General features: G+C 39.5%; 1 protein-coding gene and 1 non-coding gene across 8 annotated transcripts in view; one reads left to right on the top strand and one right to left on the bottom strand.

The window, feature by feature from the left end:
• Window positions 1-5,233: 5,233 nt before the first annotated feature.
• IGSF11 (immunoglobulin superfamily member 11) overlaps window positions 5,234-17,646 on the bottom strand; it is a 156,887-nt gene continuing 144,474 nt past the window's right edge. For 6 of the 7 annotated variants that reach the window (XM_072964704.1, XM_072964691.1, XM_072964693.1 and 3 more), the window contains 3 exons: window positions 7,939-8,061; window positions 7,041-7,191; window positions 5,234-6,064 (listed from right to left, as the gene is read on the bottom strand). In XM_072964704.1, the coding sequence (XP_072820805.1) occupies window positions 5,623-6,064; window positions 7,041-7,191; window positions 7,939-8,061 (716 nt within the window). In that variant the 3' untranslated portion in view covers window positions 5,234-5,622. The remainder of the gene's footprint in view (window positions 6,065-7,040; window positions 7,192-7,938; window positions 8,062-17,646) is intronic. The other variant, XM_006210317.4, reaches the window with a different exon arrangement.
• TRNAG-ACC (transfer RNA glycine (anticodon ACC)) lies at window positions 9,576-9,647 on the top strand. Its single transcript has one exon. It is a non-coding gene; the product is annotated as a tRNA-Gly (tRNA).

Genomic DNA, 17,646 nt, shown 5'->3' with positions numbered 1-17,646 from the left:
AATGTAGATGGTCTAAATATACCAATTACAAGACAAGTATTTGCAGAGTGGATAGAAAAATATGATCCAACAATATGCTGCCTACAAGAAACTCATTTCAAATACAATGCCATAGGACTATTGTAAGAGTATGCAGATATTAATTTTAAAAATGCAACAGTGGTAAATTAATAGCAGACTTCAGAGCAAAAAATAAAAAATTACTAGAGACAAAAATGAACTACATAATGGTAAAAGGATCAATCCACCAGGAAGACATAATGATTCTAAATATACGTGCAATAAGGAAGAAAGCCCCAAAACACATGAAGCAAAAATGGTAAAGCTGAAAGGAGAAATAGACAAATCTACAATTATGGTTGACAATTTCAACACCCCAGTTTCAGCAACTCAGTCAAGATATAAAAATGACCAACACAATCATACAACAGAATCTAACTGACATACACACAGCATTCCAAACTAACAACAGCAGAATAAAAATTTTTTAAAGAGCCCATGGAACAAGTAACAACACAGACTGTATCCGGGGCCATAAAACAAACTTCAAAAAATGTAAAGCATCAAAATAATACAGATTATTTTTCTAACTTCAACCTAAAAATCACTAGCAGAAAGACAACCAGAAAATCTCCAATAATTTAGAAATTAACATATTGATCCTTTTACCACCTCAAGAAACTAGAAATGTAAGAGGAAAAAAACCCCATAGCAGTTGAAGGGATGAAAGAATAAGAAGCAGAAATCAACAAAACTGAAAACAGAAAAATAGAAAAAAAAATCGATCAAACAAAAAGCTGTTTCTTTGGGGAAAAAAATCCATAAAATTAACAAACATCAAACAAAATTGATAAAAAACAAAAAGATAGAAGATACAGATCATCAACATCAGGAATGAAATAAGAGATATCAATACAGATCCTGCTCCCACTAAAAGGATAACAAGGGGAAAATACAACTTTATGCCCATAAAATTGACATGCTAGAAGAGATGTATCAATTCCTCAAAACCTACAAAACATCAAAACTCAATCAAGATGAATTAGACAACTTGAATAGCCCTATAACCATTAAAGAAATTGAATCAGTAATTTAAAAGCTGAAAAAGAAATCTCAGGCACAGATGATTTTACTAGAGAATTCTATGCACTTAGGCACAAAAATCGGCAACAAAACATTAGAAGATCAAATCCAGGAAAGTTGAAAAATTTATATCCATGACCAACTGCAATTTACTTTAGGTACACAAGGCTGGTTTGACATTTGGAAATCAATCAATATAATCCAATATATCAACATACTAAAGGAAAAAAAGATATGATTTTATCAATTGATAAAGAAAAATCATTTGACAAAATCCAACACCCATACATGATAAGATACTCTCAGCAAACTATTAAAAGTGAAACTTCCTAAATTGATACAAAGCATCTATAAAACACCACATCTAATATCATACTTAAGTAAAACAATAAATGCTCACCCTAACCCCAAGACTTGGAATAAGGGAAGGCTACTACACTCATTAACTTAACATAGTACTATCAATTCTAGTCATTGCAATAAGGCAAGAAAAAGAAAAGACATACAAAGACAAAGACATACAAAGACACATACAGAGGAAGAAATTAAAATGTCCCTATTTGATTGTAATTGATTGTACTTAAATTTTAAAAAAACTCTATCTGCAGATTACATGATTATTTATGTAGAAAATCCCAAAAGATCTACCAAAAAAAAAAAAAGAAAAGAAATGCCACAAAACAAACAAAAAAATCAAACACTCTGAAGAAGTCAATTCAGCAAGGTTGAAGAATACAAAATCAATACAAAAAATTCACTCACAATTCTATTTCCTAACAACAAATAGAAACGAAAATTTAAAACACAGTCACATTTACAATTGCTTCAAAGAAAATTAAATATTTAGGGATAAATCCAACAAAATGTAGAGGATCTATATCCTGAAAATTAGAAAATGCTGATGAAATAAATCAAAGAAGACCTAAATAACAGGAGAGATAACATGTTCACGGACTGGAAAATAGTATGGTAAAGATGCCAGTTCTTTCCAATCTACAGGCTTAATGTGGTTCCTATTACAACAGCAAGGTGCTCTGTAGGCATAGGCCATCTTATTCTAAAATTTATATAGAAAGGCATAGGACCTAGAAAAGCTAAAATAATTTTGAAAAAGAAGAAGAAAGTGGGAGGAACCACTCTACTAGATGTTAAACCTTGCTAATTAGTTATAAGAGTAAGCACAGTGTTGACTGTGCTGAGAAGGAAGTGAGGAAGGGAGGAAGGAAGGAAGGAACAGACACAAAGATCAGAAGAAGAGCTAGAGAACTCAGATAGAGACCCACACAAATATGCCTCAAATGATTTTTTCCAAAGGTGCAAAAGCAATTTACTGGAGGAAGGATAGACTTTTCAACAAACAGTGCTCGAGCCACTATACATTTAGGCATTTATCTCAGAGAAATGAAAACTTATGTTCACATAAAAACCTGTTAAAAAAAAAAAAAGAAGAAAAAATATTCACAGCAGCTTTATTTGCAATAGCCAAAACCTGGAAAAACTCAAATATCCTTCATACCCTTCAATGGGTAAATGGTTAAACAAACTGAGGTATATCCATTCCATGAAATCCTACTCAGTAATAAAAGAGAATGAACTGAGGAGAGGGTATAGCTCAGTGGTAGAGTGCTTGCCTAGCATGCATGAGGTCCTGGGTTCCATCCCTAGCACTTCCATTAAATAAACAAACAAATGAACAAACAAACCTAATTACCTACCCCCCTAAATCAAAACAAAACAAAAAGGAATAAATTACTGATGCATGCAACAACTTGGATGGATCTCAAGAACATTATGATGAGTGTAAAGAAAAGCCAATCGTCAAATGTTACATACTGCATTTCACTTACATAGCATTCTTGAAATGACAAACTATCGAGATGGAGAACAGATTAGGGATCAGGGACTTGGAGAGGAAGGAGGTGGCTATGACTATAAAATAACAGCTCAAGGAATCCAGTAACTTGACTATGGTGGTGGCCACATGAATCTACACGTGATAAAATTACACAGAACCAAATGCACACATGTGTGAGCACACACATGCAGAGTGCATGTTCAAGGTTGAAATCTGAATGAGGCTGATGGATTGTACCCATGTGCATGTGTAATACTGTATACTAGTTAGGTAAGACATTACCATTTGGATAAATTATAGGGATCTCTATTATTTCTAATAAACTGCATGTAAATAAGTAGATATCTCAAAATAAAGAGTTAAGGGAATGATCCAATATATAGCAAGAGCTACAATCATGACCATAACTTCCTGAACTGAGACTTGTCAACATTAGTTCCAAAATCATCATTTTTCTACTCGATAGCCGTATTAGGCACTGTGCTGGGTGAGAGAGATTCAGGGATGAAAAAAAACAGTCCTGAATCCTGTTTTCATGAACTCCCATACAGGAAATGTGAAAAGAGCTCAATGTGTGAAAAGGATCATTACATCTTCAGTCATCCATGTGACAAATGGACTCAAATTTCTAATCGTAAGAGTAGAGCTAAGTAATTTTTGGAATATGTTCATGGACTGCTCAGTAAAAATTATTATGAATACTATAAACAGAACGAAAAATACTTGTAACATTAAGAGAACACTAAATACAAAATGAGACATTCATTAGTAGATGATAATTAATGACAACTTGTTTTTATATGAATAAACTTTTATTGGATTTTAGATAATTAGAAAGAATAAAGAAATGCAAGATAAATGCTTTCTAAACAACATCTGATAATATCATCTTTTCTGTCATGGTATTTTCACTTTTCTTTATAAAAAGTATAGACATTCATTTATTTAAATTTTTACAAAGTCAAGAACCATCAAACGGAAAAAATAAGTAATGCTAAAGTAAATTCAGCTTTTCATCAATGTTGGAATGGTTGCAATGGTTAGGTTCTGAGCTTAGCCCTCTTCGAAAAGTAGTGTGTGCAGCTGCTGTTGGTTTCCATTATTCAAATAAGTCTGAAAACCAGGAGGCCACTCCTTGCGACAACTATGCTTGCAGGAAAAGAGGGTAAAGAGCACAGCAGCAAGAGGGAGGGAGAGACAACACCGGGGAAAGAAAGGATGCTCTTGTCGAATCATAGGGTCAGCATCATGAAGAATTTAGGAAACAAATCTGGGAAGAAATCTCTTGTGTGTTGCTTAAAGTGTGATTAAGGCGAGATAGTCACCAATACAAGTATGGCCAGATCTACACGGCACAAAATAGAGTGGGGAGTTTGTAAAGTATCTGGTGAACACCAAGGCCGGGTAATTAATCCCAAAAAGAGTCTCTTTACAGTGGTGTAAAATGCATTTGGGCAAAACTGCAACCCTGAGCTGTGACAAATACAGGGCAGACCCTCCTAGGAGCATCTCTGAACAGATATCCCTTTTGTCTCAGTCTTTTCTCCTTTGCAAAAATAATCATTTTGAAAGAAAACGGAAACAAAGCAACTCCTGCCCTCCCTGTAACGACCTAGTAACCTTGACTTGTCAAACAAGGGAAAAGTTATCTCCTGCAGTACAAAAGGCACCAGGTGCTGCCCTCGTTAAGAGGAAGCCGGTGGGACAGCAAGGAGGCCGGGACAGCCCTGCTCTGAGAGCCGCCAGTAGTTCCCAGGGCCCGCCTGCCTGCTTCCGGGCTGCCACCGCCGGCACAATTAGACCCCAGGCGCTGGGCCTCCGCGGGCTCAGCGGACACAGTCACTGGACGTGGTGCCAACAACAGTCTTCCCTTTCCTAACCCGGTGCCTCGCGTGTATTAAAAAAAATTAGTTTTCTTTTAAAAATTATTTTCCCAGGAAATAATGAACAGTAATTGTCATGGACCTATAACAGACCCTAGAAGATCGTAGACAGGCAATAATCTGTCAATACAGCAATATTCCAAATATGAAATTCATGGTCCAGGAAGAGATAAATAAATAAATATGAAGGGGCTTCTCAACGAAGTTGCTAGCTTTCCCCCATTCCTTACTGAATTCTGTTGGTGTAAAAAGTTTTGATTCTATGATACAAGAGCCAGTCCTGTTAGGACCAATACTCACCATTTATGTCATTCAGCCCCTACATAAAGAGGGGATGGGGAGAGGCAGGACATATCACAGAGATGCTCAGTATTTTTTCTAAGGACACCTATCTTTTTAAAAAATTTCATTATTTAAACTCCATCTGGCACTTTAGTCTCTTGAAAAATTATTATGTTAGGCATGAATCAAAAAAACAAGCCCATCTGGACCGCAGTTTGGGTTTGAAATGCTATTCTGCTCTTATACCTTTCTCCTCGGCTTGGCACATCTGTGAGATCCAGCTTTTGGAACAGAATCCTGGAACATCTGGGGTGGGGGAACGAGTCTTCATGCCGGAGCATTCCAGTTCATTTTATAGATCTTAGTGGCCAGGTCACAGAACTGCCCTCTCCTCTGTGCTTTCTACCAGAATCGCTGTCAGGAAGGTGTCCTTCCCAGCACTCCACCACCCCACGCACCCCCTTGAACGGGGGCATCCTCCACTTATCTTCTTTTCTGTATGCTCCACTGGCTCCCATCCTATACCAGGGACCCGGCCCGACTCTGGGCTGGCACCATGACGGGGACGGCGCCAATCCGCTCTAGGGTGGCTTGGCTGATGTAGGAGTGTGTGGGCTGGGGCCGAGGCTTCCTGCTGACCGAGCCATTGCTCCGGGCCATGACCGGCGGTGATGACCCTCTGTTGGCGGTCACCACCAGGGTCTTGTGTGGGGCCGGGACCAGGTGGCTCCCATTAGCATAGATGGACGGTATGTTGGCCTGGCCCGAGTGCAGGGAGAAAGACTGCCGCGAGTCGCTGAAGTGGTTGAACGACTCCGTGTGTCTGTGCGCTTTGGGATTGTTGCTCCAGTAGCGACTGTTGTAGGTATTGGAAGAGGTCAGTGTGTTGTTCTCTGAGGAGGATATCTCGGCGTGAAATGCTTTGGCAGAAGAAGAACATTTAGGTGGAAGATCATCCTCTCTGAAAAGGAGCAAAAATAGAGCTGTCATTAGGATTTACTTGAAGTTTACTGTCCCCTCCTGCCCAGGACTCTCTTCCCATGTTCGGGCTAATATGTCTGTGAAATGCAAATCCTCAGGACAGAGCACACACTCACGAGAGCAAACACTACAGTCCTGTTGGCATCGGCTTTGACATTCATTCCCTTTAAGACAATGCTTAGGAAAAACTCTCCCTCAGCTTCTTAGTCTCCAAGAGTAATAAAAGTAATATCAAATCTCTAAAAGACTATGTCTTCCCATATAACTGAATATATGTGTGTGTATGTGTATAATTTTTTTTTTGCTCTAAATAGGAAAAGAGTCTATGAAGAAACACACTGAGCAAGTTGCTGGAAAATAGCTAGGAAACCAAACTATGGATGTGGGAACTTCAACAAACTATTAAGACTTGCCTGATTTCATCACACTTTGTGGTTTGAGAAATCACTGTGGTGTGCTGATGAGAGGTTTTCCTCAGTAATCTTATGCTGGGATGAAATCTGTCCCTGCATACAGTCAAAATCCTTAAGAATTACAAGAGGCTAAAAGAAGTCACTAAACTAATTTAAGATACCAACTAATTCATTTACATTTATTGAGTACCAGACATTCTACTAGACGTTTCATGTGAAAAAGACACCCCTCCTATACCCAAGAAGCCTGTGGTCAGATGAGGGCAGCCATCAGTGCAAGAACATGTGCATCTTAAAAGTCTGAACGAGGGCCTAAGTCAACTTAGGTGAGGAGGTGATGCCCAGACTAGTCTTGAAGCAGATCAAGGAGTGTCCTGAAGAGATAGGTGAAGAGGGAAGGTGTATGGTCCAGGAAGAGGGTGGAGGCTTGAGGACATGAGGCATGGCCATCACTGTCAGAAGATTAGCAGAGATATCTTAGCTCCCAAAATGAACAGAAATACAGACATCAGCTATGCAGGACAAATTATCTGACACACAAACCTTATTTCATTAGGAATTTCTTCTTCCTCCTCCTCTTTGTTTTTGCTTCTCCAGTAAAAGAATGCCCCTAAAATTAGTGCAATGCAAAAAATGATAATAACTGCACCAGTGCCAATGGCTCCAGCTATTAGTCCAATGCTCCTGGGCTGGGCTGCAAAATATATTTAAAGTATATTTAAAGAAAAAAGAAGAGAGAGAGAACAGAATATACTTACACAACTTCATAAACAGTAAGTCTACTAAAGAATCTTCTTAAAATGCATAAAATTGCCTGCAGAATCACATGAATTTAAAGTTAAACCTCACTTAACTTTCTGTATCCACAGTGGGTAGTACTAACACACAGTAGGTTCACAAACATTTACTGAATGAATGAACAATTATACAACACACAGCTGTAGGAGAGCTACACCTAGGGCAGAGCAGGGAAAAGATGGTACCCAGCTATCTGCCTAATCCGCCCCAAATGAGCTCAGCCATCAGTGGGATAACCTATCACCTTATCACAACCAGATCATTCCCTTTTGCAACTGGAATTCAAATTATAACCCAGAACTCTCAACTAAGGAGAAGATTTCTGCACTGCTTATTTATTGCCTGGGCACCCAACATTTAAGCAGGGATCAGGAGAAAATACAAAAAGGTCTTGTCAAGACCATAAGATCATTACAAATTTGTATATATCCAATCAGAACTGATTTGATTCTGATGGTCCCAAGAAGAAGACATTTTATCATAAAGAAGGTGTCATATTGCTGAGTAATGATGAAAACCGAAAGAATTTCCATTTAATCTTCAAACAACCTAAAAACAATTAAGTAGAACTCTTCATTCCCTGGTTTAACAAAGATTTAGGCATTTTGGACCCAAAGGGGACATCAGAATCCTGCCTACTTACGAGAAATGACCTGGAGATCCAGAAGACATGTGCTGGTCCCGACGGCATTGGAAGCCACACACTGGTACAGACCCGAAGACAGGGCGCTGATGTTCCGGATGGTGACTGTTCCCTGCACCTGGTCTGTCGCAAAAATAATAGTCAAGGGAGGATTGAGGGAAAAAAATAAGGAAACTGAAGAAATCAGCAGAAGACTATAAAAACAAATAAATAGTGAAGCGCTATCAATATCTTTTTTGGAGAGAGATTTTTTTTGGTTCATGAATGTTAAAGACTAAAATCATAACATCACATCAAAGACCCGAAGCTACAGAAGACTGTCCTAAATAAGGGTAATCTTACAACTTAATCTTGAGCAGATAAGTGTCAGGTCCTAAATGTGGGGAGCCTTCTCTGAAGAAATGGTGGCTAATGCCTATTTTAGAGAATTTATGATTAGAAACAGTGAACTTTTAATTCTGAGGAAATGCCATAGCATGAAGATGAAGTTAAACTCATTATAATAATGTTTGTTTGCTTCACACTTGATGGAAAAATTATCCACTCTGTGCTCGAGGGGGTAGACAGTTAATTCCTTCCAACAACCATTATAACTGTTTGTGTAAATCCAGGCCCTCCAAGAAGTGGCGCCAAGACAAGCAAGAGGTTTAGTGGAGGAAAGGGCAGTAAAGGACATGGAGAGGAAGCAGGGGAAGCAGGGACAGGCTCAGAGCACAGTCTGGCCCTGGTGAAGGGGAGCGGGAAGGAAGGAGGGCCGGGGGGGAGGGGTGTCTCAGACTGCAGCACAGTGTCATGGAAGCTTCCACTAGGCCGATGGGAGTCCTTGAGCCAAAGTCACCGGTGAAAGGGCTCACACCTGTGGAAACAGGCCTGCATCAGCAGCCCCGCTGTGCCCAGGGACTAGCTGGGAGCCACCCAGGAGCCACCTGGCCTGGGTGCAAAGCAGTGGTGGCTACTAGAGGGAGCCGCTGGGGCTGTTGGTCAATTACACTCCCACAGCAGGCGACCTGAGCAGGGCCTTTTCAGGGTGACCACACTGAGATTACCAAGAAATAGATCAGTGGTTTACATTTTAGTAATTTGTCAACATTAGAATAGTTCATTTACTCCTTATAAACAAGATGCAAAGATTTACAGTGGTGATAAAAATCAAAGTTAACAGTTATTAATCAGTGCCAAGATTGGGCTAAGCTTTTATACCTATTACCTCCATCTTCACAGTGCCTCTCAGAGGTATTATTATTAGTAACCCCATTGAACAGATAAGGAAACTGAGGCTTTGGATGAGGAGTAAGATTACCCAGCTGCTCACCAGGAACTGGAATTGGAGGAAGGGCTGTCTTACCTCCACGCTCTAGGCTTCACTGCCTCCCTCAGGCAGAACGTAACACATCCAGTCACCTCAACCACTCAAAACAGTGACAAATCTAGGAGCAAGTGGGAAAGCCTCCCGATGGGTCTGTGGCACAAAGTCCATGTATTCCTAGGGCAACGCCTGGAGCTGTCTCTACCCTGTGCTGACAATTTTTACACGAAACAAAGATTGAGTTACCTAGTATCTGCTGGCAGCCTTCATTTATCATTAGACCAAGGGCAGAGCAGAGTCATTTAACAAGTAAATATTTATTGAGGGTGGGAAGGGTATGGCTCAGTGGTAGAGCACATGCTTACCATGCATGAGGTCCTGGGTTTGATCCCCAATACCATTAAAAATAGATAAATAAACCTAATTATTTCCCATCCACAAAACAAAACAAAACAAAAAATATTTATTGCATACCTTTCTGTATGCTGGGTAATTTCTTAGGATGGTGATACAATGATGGAGAGGCCAACCCAGCCCTGTACCTTAATGAGACAGGCAGGCAAGAAATGACAACAAATGGGGTGAGTGCTGGCACTAGAGGATGCAGGGTGCTGAGGGGCACATAAGAGGGGCATCTAATGAGCACGAGCAAATTCTGAAGGACCTCCAGACATCAACAGCCCTCAGGCTTATCTCTCTGTCTTCTAACATAACACAGTGGGTAGTGTTAACAAATAACTCTGAATCATCAAACACACACTGAAGTTAATTTCAATATACAGACCGGGGAAAGGAGATTTTTCTTGCATTTGTTTTTTAATGGAAGCATTTAAATGGTCAAACCCATATAATACAGATATCTTACTTATTCAGAAAAGGATGCGTGATGAATTTGGACATTTGGATTGTCCTGTTCATAACCAAGTTAGTATACTGGCTAGTTAGTTGGTTCATACTTGTGTTATTTCCTTTTCCTTAAAAACAAACATCTCTCATGGCAGCCAGTGTGGGGGAAGCTTTTCAGCAAATTCACTCAGATAATTGGGCCAGTCTGGAGGGAAACTCCTCCGTGTGCTATTTGATTTTCAGGGTCCCCATTAAATGTCCCTCCTATAAGCTCCCCAACACCCTGTATTCTCTGGTGCTGAAACCTACCCCATTTATTATAATTTCTTGCCTACTTGTCCCAGTAAGATAAGGGACTGGGTTTGTCTTGTTCATCACTGTACCCAGCACCAAGAAAGGTATGCATTCAATAAATAAAGGGGTCTTTTCCCTTTAGTGTCTAACTATACTAAGAGATTTACATGTCTCATTTAATCTTAAAAACCTTAAGTTTTAAACTCCCTGTATTTTAGAGATGAAAAACCTCAGAGAAGCTAGGCAATCTGTCCAAGATCACACAGTACACAAGTAGCAGCACATAAAATCAGGTCTGTCCATGTCCAAAAGCTCAAAATCACCATGCACACACTTGGCTTCTACTAAGACAAGTAAAACAACACTGTTCTATGGGGTGCATCTATAGTGTATTTCCTAATCTTGTGATCAATGTTCCAATGCTGTCAGTATTAAACTGAGTCATCTGCCAAATTCCATCGTCAATACGTTACCAAAATGTCATCATGCAAGGAAAAAACCCACAATCTCTGGGCAACTAACCCCACAATTCCACACACTGTGTTGTTGTTTTCCTAAATCCTGAAATTCTAGAAATTTGATCAGCTCACACCAAACCAGCGATCTTGTTGACATTTCCGTAGAGATAATTTGGGAAATTTTTAACAGCTGATCTAAGCAGCATTCTGGCATACAGGAAGAGGTAAAGTTTAAAGATTCTTGCTGTAAAAAGTTATTTTTAAAAGGTGAAGTCACTGTTCTTCCCTTGGTCTCTACAGACACAGGCATCATGAGCAGAGTGATGTAAGAAAGTGTTCTTCAATGAGATTGATACACCACGCTGGAGCTAACTCAGAACGTAATCAGGGGTGGGAAGGACGCAGGGATAAGAGAGGACTAACCAGAAGCATGTTGGTGTAGCCAAGGCAACGCAGAGACAGGAGCATCTCTGCAGCAAGCCCCAACAAATATTATTATTATTACAAAAAATCTGAGGCTGAGAGATCAGAATTCCTAAGTCAAATTTTTCTATATTTTATATGATTTATGCATTTTTAAATAATGAGTGACCATAATAATAAACAGAAAGTCATTTCTTATATACAAATTTCAGAAGTATTCTGCAGAAAAAAATAATGAATGCCCAGTTTACTCTTATTTGACCAATGTTATGATATGTATATTTCAATAATATATAAAAAATGCTTTCAAACAGGTACAAACACTTGATAATAAAAAGAAGTAAAAATGGGAACATTAACACAAAAGAAATGCCAAATTAAAACCTATTTAAAAATTCAAAGATAATACCACAAATACTTAATATTTAAACTCTCATTCTAGAAGAAAATTTAAAAGCACTATATAGCATTAAGTGCACTACCCAATAGTCTAGATCTTTGTCTCACACCAAATTTTCCAGACATAGAAAATTTTATTTCCTTTTTGTTGATGTTGGTGGAATTAAGATATGGATGGAGCAGGGGCACAAAGAGGACGTGTCCCCATGAAGAGAACATCCTAAGCACCTTTTGGACAGACGTTACAACACATACTGCTTCCTTTCAGCTCATTTTCTTTATTCAACAATGAAAACACTTTGTCTTTCTGACCTGATTTTTGTTTTGCCATTGAAACAGATTATTACTTTTGCCAATTCAGATTCTCAATCCATTTCTGATTTCATGTCAGCGTATCTACAGCAACATTCCCATCTACTGCTCTTGGCATTTCTGCTACTAAAGTATCTACAAAGGACTGTCGCCTATGACAAATACTCAAACACTGGAAAACACCAATGAACATTACTGGGTAATATTTGAACAATGCAGCATTTGGATCCCCTGGTATTGAAAACTGCAGAGAATCACATATCAAAATACTAAGGACTTACTTTGCTTCTGAAACCTGTTATTTATTGGAATGCTACTCATGGCATTTGTATAAAAAACACATTAATATTTATTTGTGAGAACGACTCACCACTGGCAACAGACTGGGTCATGAACACAGACTTACAACATGACAACAGCTACAAGCGAGACTGACTGATTAGATCGTGACTATTTTTCTCCTACACATTTCTGTCTAGGTTCCCAGAAATGTTGACTCTGAGCAGTCTGGCTTTTAATCTGACATCAGTAGATTCTTCTGAATCAGTATGTCCCTACGTTGACTGTTAAGCTTTAATTCTCAAAGGAGAATGGCACTTAGCACTCAAGAAACATTATCTGTTATCATTATCATTATTTCAGTCCCCATCTAGAGGTCCCAGAGGACCAGTAACTCACTACTTTCCTCCAGCGAACCTCTAAGTATATCTTCTCTGAGTTAATAGCTGCTGTTCATTCAATGGTCTAAGACAGAAGTTTGAGTTAACTCTGACTCTTCTCTGAGTCCCAGTATATCATCAAGCTTCATGTCTTGTCGATTTCTGGCCTTTATCCCTGTGAATCCCACCTTGACTCCTGTCTCTTCTCCATCTGGATGAGTAGGTCCTAAGTTCACGCCCTCTTCACTTCTTAATGGAGCTATTATCAAAGCCTCCTATCTTGTGACCTGGCTTCCAATCGCTCACCCTGACTGCTGAGGCTGTCTCTAAAATGCAGATCTTGGTATCCTCTCTGGTTTTATAAGAAGGCCAGTCACTACCCATAGTCTCAAAGATAATATCCAAATTCTCTGAATGTCATATAATGACTTTACAATCTGGACATGAACTTGTCAATCTCCTTTCTGGCCAAGTCTCCATAAATCTTTATGTCATCTTCATAGATCTTCTTACTTTAAAATGTCAAAATTTGTAGTGTGTGGGGGAACAAACAGTGGAGCAGGAGGACACTGGGCTCACCTCCCTCATGAATACACCAAAATTACAACCACATGTAGAACAAATCTCACTGAAATCAACCTGGGGACCAGCAGGATGGCTCTTCTACAAGTAAGTTTGTAAAGAAAGACCCACACAAAGTTTGGTAGGAAGAGAACAGAACTGATCGGGTCGGGACCCTCCCTTCTAGCAGGGGACACAGGAGAGAAGGGGGATATTACAGGCTCGAGGATCCTCCCTGGGGAGTGAGGGGTTTGAGCCACATATTAGGCAGCCCAGCCCTGGGGTCCTACATTAGGAAGATGAGCAGCCTTAGCTGGCTTGAAAACCAACGGGGCTTACCGGAGGGCTGTAGGAAACCGACTCCACTCTTGAAGGGCATGTGAACAGACTCGCTTACTCCCAGTAACAGCACAGAGGCAGATGACTGGAAACTGCATCAGGCTCCAGTCAGCTTACCAGGACTGACCCCGGCACGTCCCCCACCCCGACCCAGCACCAGCTGCCTGCTCCAGCCACTCTTGTTCCAGAGTTGTTCTTCACTAAGGAGAAGGCTGATGTTGCCAACAAGAGTGTGCCCACTTTGAGAGAACAGAACTTGCTCTGACCCTAGCTCTCTCTGACCAAGGCAAAGGCAGCCACTGACAGTGCAAGCTTTGGTGCACACACTCAGGAGGGGGTGATGCTAGCTCCAGGGCAGAGACTGCCATCCCCTGAGCATATGTCCCTGCACACACCTGGGAGGGAGCCAGCCCAGCAGTGTGGAACCAATGCCGCCGGCCCTGACACAGCCTCTAGTCAAGGTGCACACACTGGGGAAAAAGTGAAAGCAGCAAAGAAGTGCAGCCCCAAACCCTGAGGTCCCAGCTATACCCCAAGCCAAAGCTGAGAATGCCATCACCCCTGGGAGAAACCCAGTTCCCTCAGGGCTCCTGTTCCAGCCCCTGTGGCCCCAATCCCACCTCCAACAGGGCAGTGATGGCCACTGTGCTCGTGAGAAGCTCCTACTCAAACAAGGCTCTGGCTCTAGCCCCTCCATCTCCAGCCCTACCTCCCACCAAGGTGGCAGCTGCCAGCACATCCTCAGGGATGACACAGCCCATGCTCACTTCAGATCCAGCTCTCCCACCAAAGCCACTGGGCACACACAGACCGTCAAGGGACATTCCCACACATGGACAGAACTTCTTTCACCTGATTTCATATAGACAGAGAAAGTTAAACATAATGAGAAGAGAAAGAAATATGTTTCAAATGAAAGAACAAGAAAAAAAGAACTGTGACAATAAACCCTAATGAAATAGAGATAAATGATTTACCTGATGAACAGTTCAAAGCAATAGTAGTAAGTATGCTGACTGAACTTGGGAAGAGAATAGATGAACACAGGGAGAATTTTAATAAAGAACTAGAAAATATAAAAAGAACCAGACAAAGCAGAAGAATACAGCAACTGAAATGAAAAACACACTAAAGGGAATTAACAGCAGATAAGGTGATACAGAAGAATGCACAAGCCATCTGGAAGACAGAATAATGGAACAGCAAATCAGACACCCAATCAGAACAGCAAAAATAAAAACAAAATTTTAAAAATGAGAATAGTTTAAGGGACCTCTAAGACAACATCAAATGTACTAACATTTGCATTATAGGGGTCCCAAAAGGAGGAGAGAAAGAGATAGAAGATGTATTTGATGAAATTATGGCTGAAAACTTCCTGAACTTGAAAAAGGAAACATATATCCAGGTACAAGAAGCACAGAGAGTCCCAAACAAGGTGAACTCAAACAGACCCACACCAAGACGTATCATAAATAAAACAGCAAAAGTTAGAGACAGAAAAATTTAAAAACAGTAAGAGAAAAACAAAGTCATACAATAGATCCCCTATAAGGCTAGCAGCTGATTTTTCAGCAGAAACTGCAGGGCAGAAGGGAGTGGCATACATATATTCCATGTACTGAAAGGGAGAAAATCTACAACATACAGTACTCTATCTAAGGTTATCATTCAGAATTGAAGGAGAGATAAAAAGCTTCTCAGACAAGGAAAAATTAAGAGTTCATCAATACTAAACTGACCTTACAAGAAGCATTAAAGGGTCTTCTTCAAGTAAAAATGAAAAAGTTACAACAAGAAATAAATTATAGGCAGGGAAAAATCCCACTATAGTAAACATACAGTAAAGGCTGTGAATCAGACACTTAAATGGGTGAGCACAAAGGTTAAAGGACAAAAACTGTAAAATCAACTATAATTATAATAAATAATTAAGAGATAGACATAAATGTAAAATATGACAAAAAACAAAACATTACGGAGGGGGAAATGTAGCTCTTTTAGAATGTTCTTGAATTTAAATGATTATCAGTTTAAAACAAGTAAATATAATTATAGGTCAACACATACGAACTCTGAGGTAACCACAAATCAAAAACCTACAACAGGTACACAAAAACTACAGAGAAAGGAACACAAACAGAACACTGAAGAAAATCATCAAACTACAAAATAAGAGATTAAAAGAAGAAAAGAACAGAGAAGAGCTACAAAAACAACCAGAAAATAATTACCAAAATGGCAGTAAGGACACACCTATCAACAAGAACTTTAAATGTCAATGGGCTAAATGCTCCAATCAAAAGACATATGGCGGGTGACTGGATGGAAAAATAAGACCCATCTATATACTGCCTACAAGGGACTCACTTCACAGCTAAAGACACATGAGAGAATAATGGAAACACTCTCGTTGGGAAGGGAATTAGCAGTGGGAGTTCAAGAAGGAGAATCAAGAGTCCTGAGGCTTCCCAGCCTGGCAGGAGAATGGGGTTTTCTATCAGTGGGCTGTAGACAAACTGCGCATCCTCTCTGGGCCCCTGTCTTCTCCCTTGTAACACGCACTGCGGGACCTCAGTGACAGTTGAGATGCTCCATCTATGATCTCCACACCAAGTTCTGCACAGAGTTCTCAAGCAAGCAGGAGAGCTTCATAGTATTAAATTATGCAAGGAGGAGAACAGAAGATTTCATAGGAACCAAGAAGAAAAAATGTATCATTTATAAAGGACACTGAAATAATCCATAGAAGCTATGAGGGAGGGGGCAAAAGAAAGAGCTTGGTAAATAGAAAACATAAAATGTGATATTAGAAATTAAGTATATCCATAATCACAATTATAATTAATGTAAATGTATTCAATCAACCAAAGGGAAATGGCTCTCAGACTGCAGATTGGAAACCAAACTAGATTCAGACATGCTGTTTATAAGATACACATCTAAAACATGGAAACTCAAAAGTAAATGAATCATAAAATAGAAACATAACAGCAAGAATTAACCAAAGAAAACTACTACAAGGATTTTAATAATAGTCAAAATAACACAGAAATGCATATTAAGCATAGAGAATTCATAAGCTATAACAACCTATAAGCAACATTCATAGGCTTAGGATAGGTTAAAAAAGCATAATTGATAAATCCACAATCCCACTATGTGATTTTTAAACAAATCTCTCTCATAAAATACTAGCTGAAACAAATGAAATATTGGTAAAGATAAAGACTATTTGAATAATACAATTAACAAATATAAATCATATATATAAATGGCCATCCTAGCACCTGTAAGTGGACATAATAGCTCCTACTACTCTCTGCCCTGCTCATGCCACGCCAAATACACTGGCTTCTTTGCCGTCCATCTAAAACACCGGGCACACTCCTGCCTCAGGACCTTCACACAGCTGTTCCCTCTACCTGGAAAAGCTCTCTAGCCCCATATTCATATGTTTCATTCCTTTATCATCTTCAAATCTTTGCTAGAATCAACTTCTCAGTGAGGCTTACCCTAAGAATCTTACTCAAATTTCAGCTCCTCATGCCTCAGCTAATCCATTTTACCCTCACCTATTTTTCCCCTAATGAATTTACCACCTTGTAACAATCTCTGCAATTTACTGATTGATTATATTCAATCTCCAATCTCCTGCAGAATATAAGCTCTACAGAAGAAAAGACTTCTGTTCACTGATGTGTTTCCAGCACCCAGAACAGGGTCTGGAACCTAACACATGCCCAACAGATATTTGTTGAATGAATAAATGAAGAACAGAAATTAAAACAAGTACACAAGAGGATAAATAGATCCAAAAGCTTGGTTTAGGCAGCACTGATCACAAACATAAAGATGAGAAGGACAAATGGAATTAGGAATGAAAAGGGCAACATAAATGCAGAGAGTTTTAAAATTCACAAGGGAATAATAATAATACCCATGATAATATGAATGCCAATATTTGTTAAGTGCTTATACATGCCAGATGCTGTTCTACTAAAACATTTTATGCGTGTTTTCATTTAATCTTTATGCCACCGCCAGGACAGTTACTATCACTGTCTCTATTTTACATATAAGAAAACTAAGGTACAGGGTCACATAGCCA

This window comes from Vicugna pacos, chromosome 1, assembly GCF_048564905.1.
Source record: "Vicugna pacos chromosome 1, VicPac4, whole genome shotgun sequence".
In the NCBI taxonomy this organism is placed as follows: domain Eukaryota; kingdom Metazoa; phylum Chordata; class Mammalia; order Artiodactyla; family Camelidae; genus Vicugna; species Vicugna pacos.
Note: the sequence above shows the minus strand (reverse complement) of the source record. Positions and strands in the feature narration are given on the sequence as shown.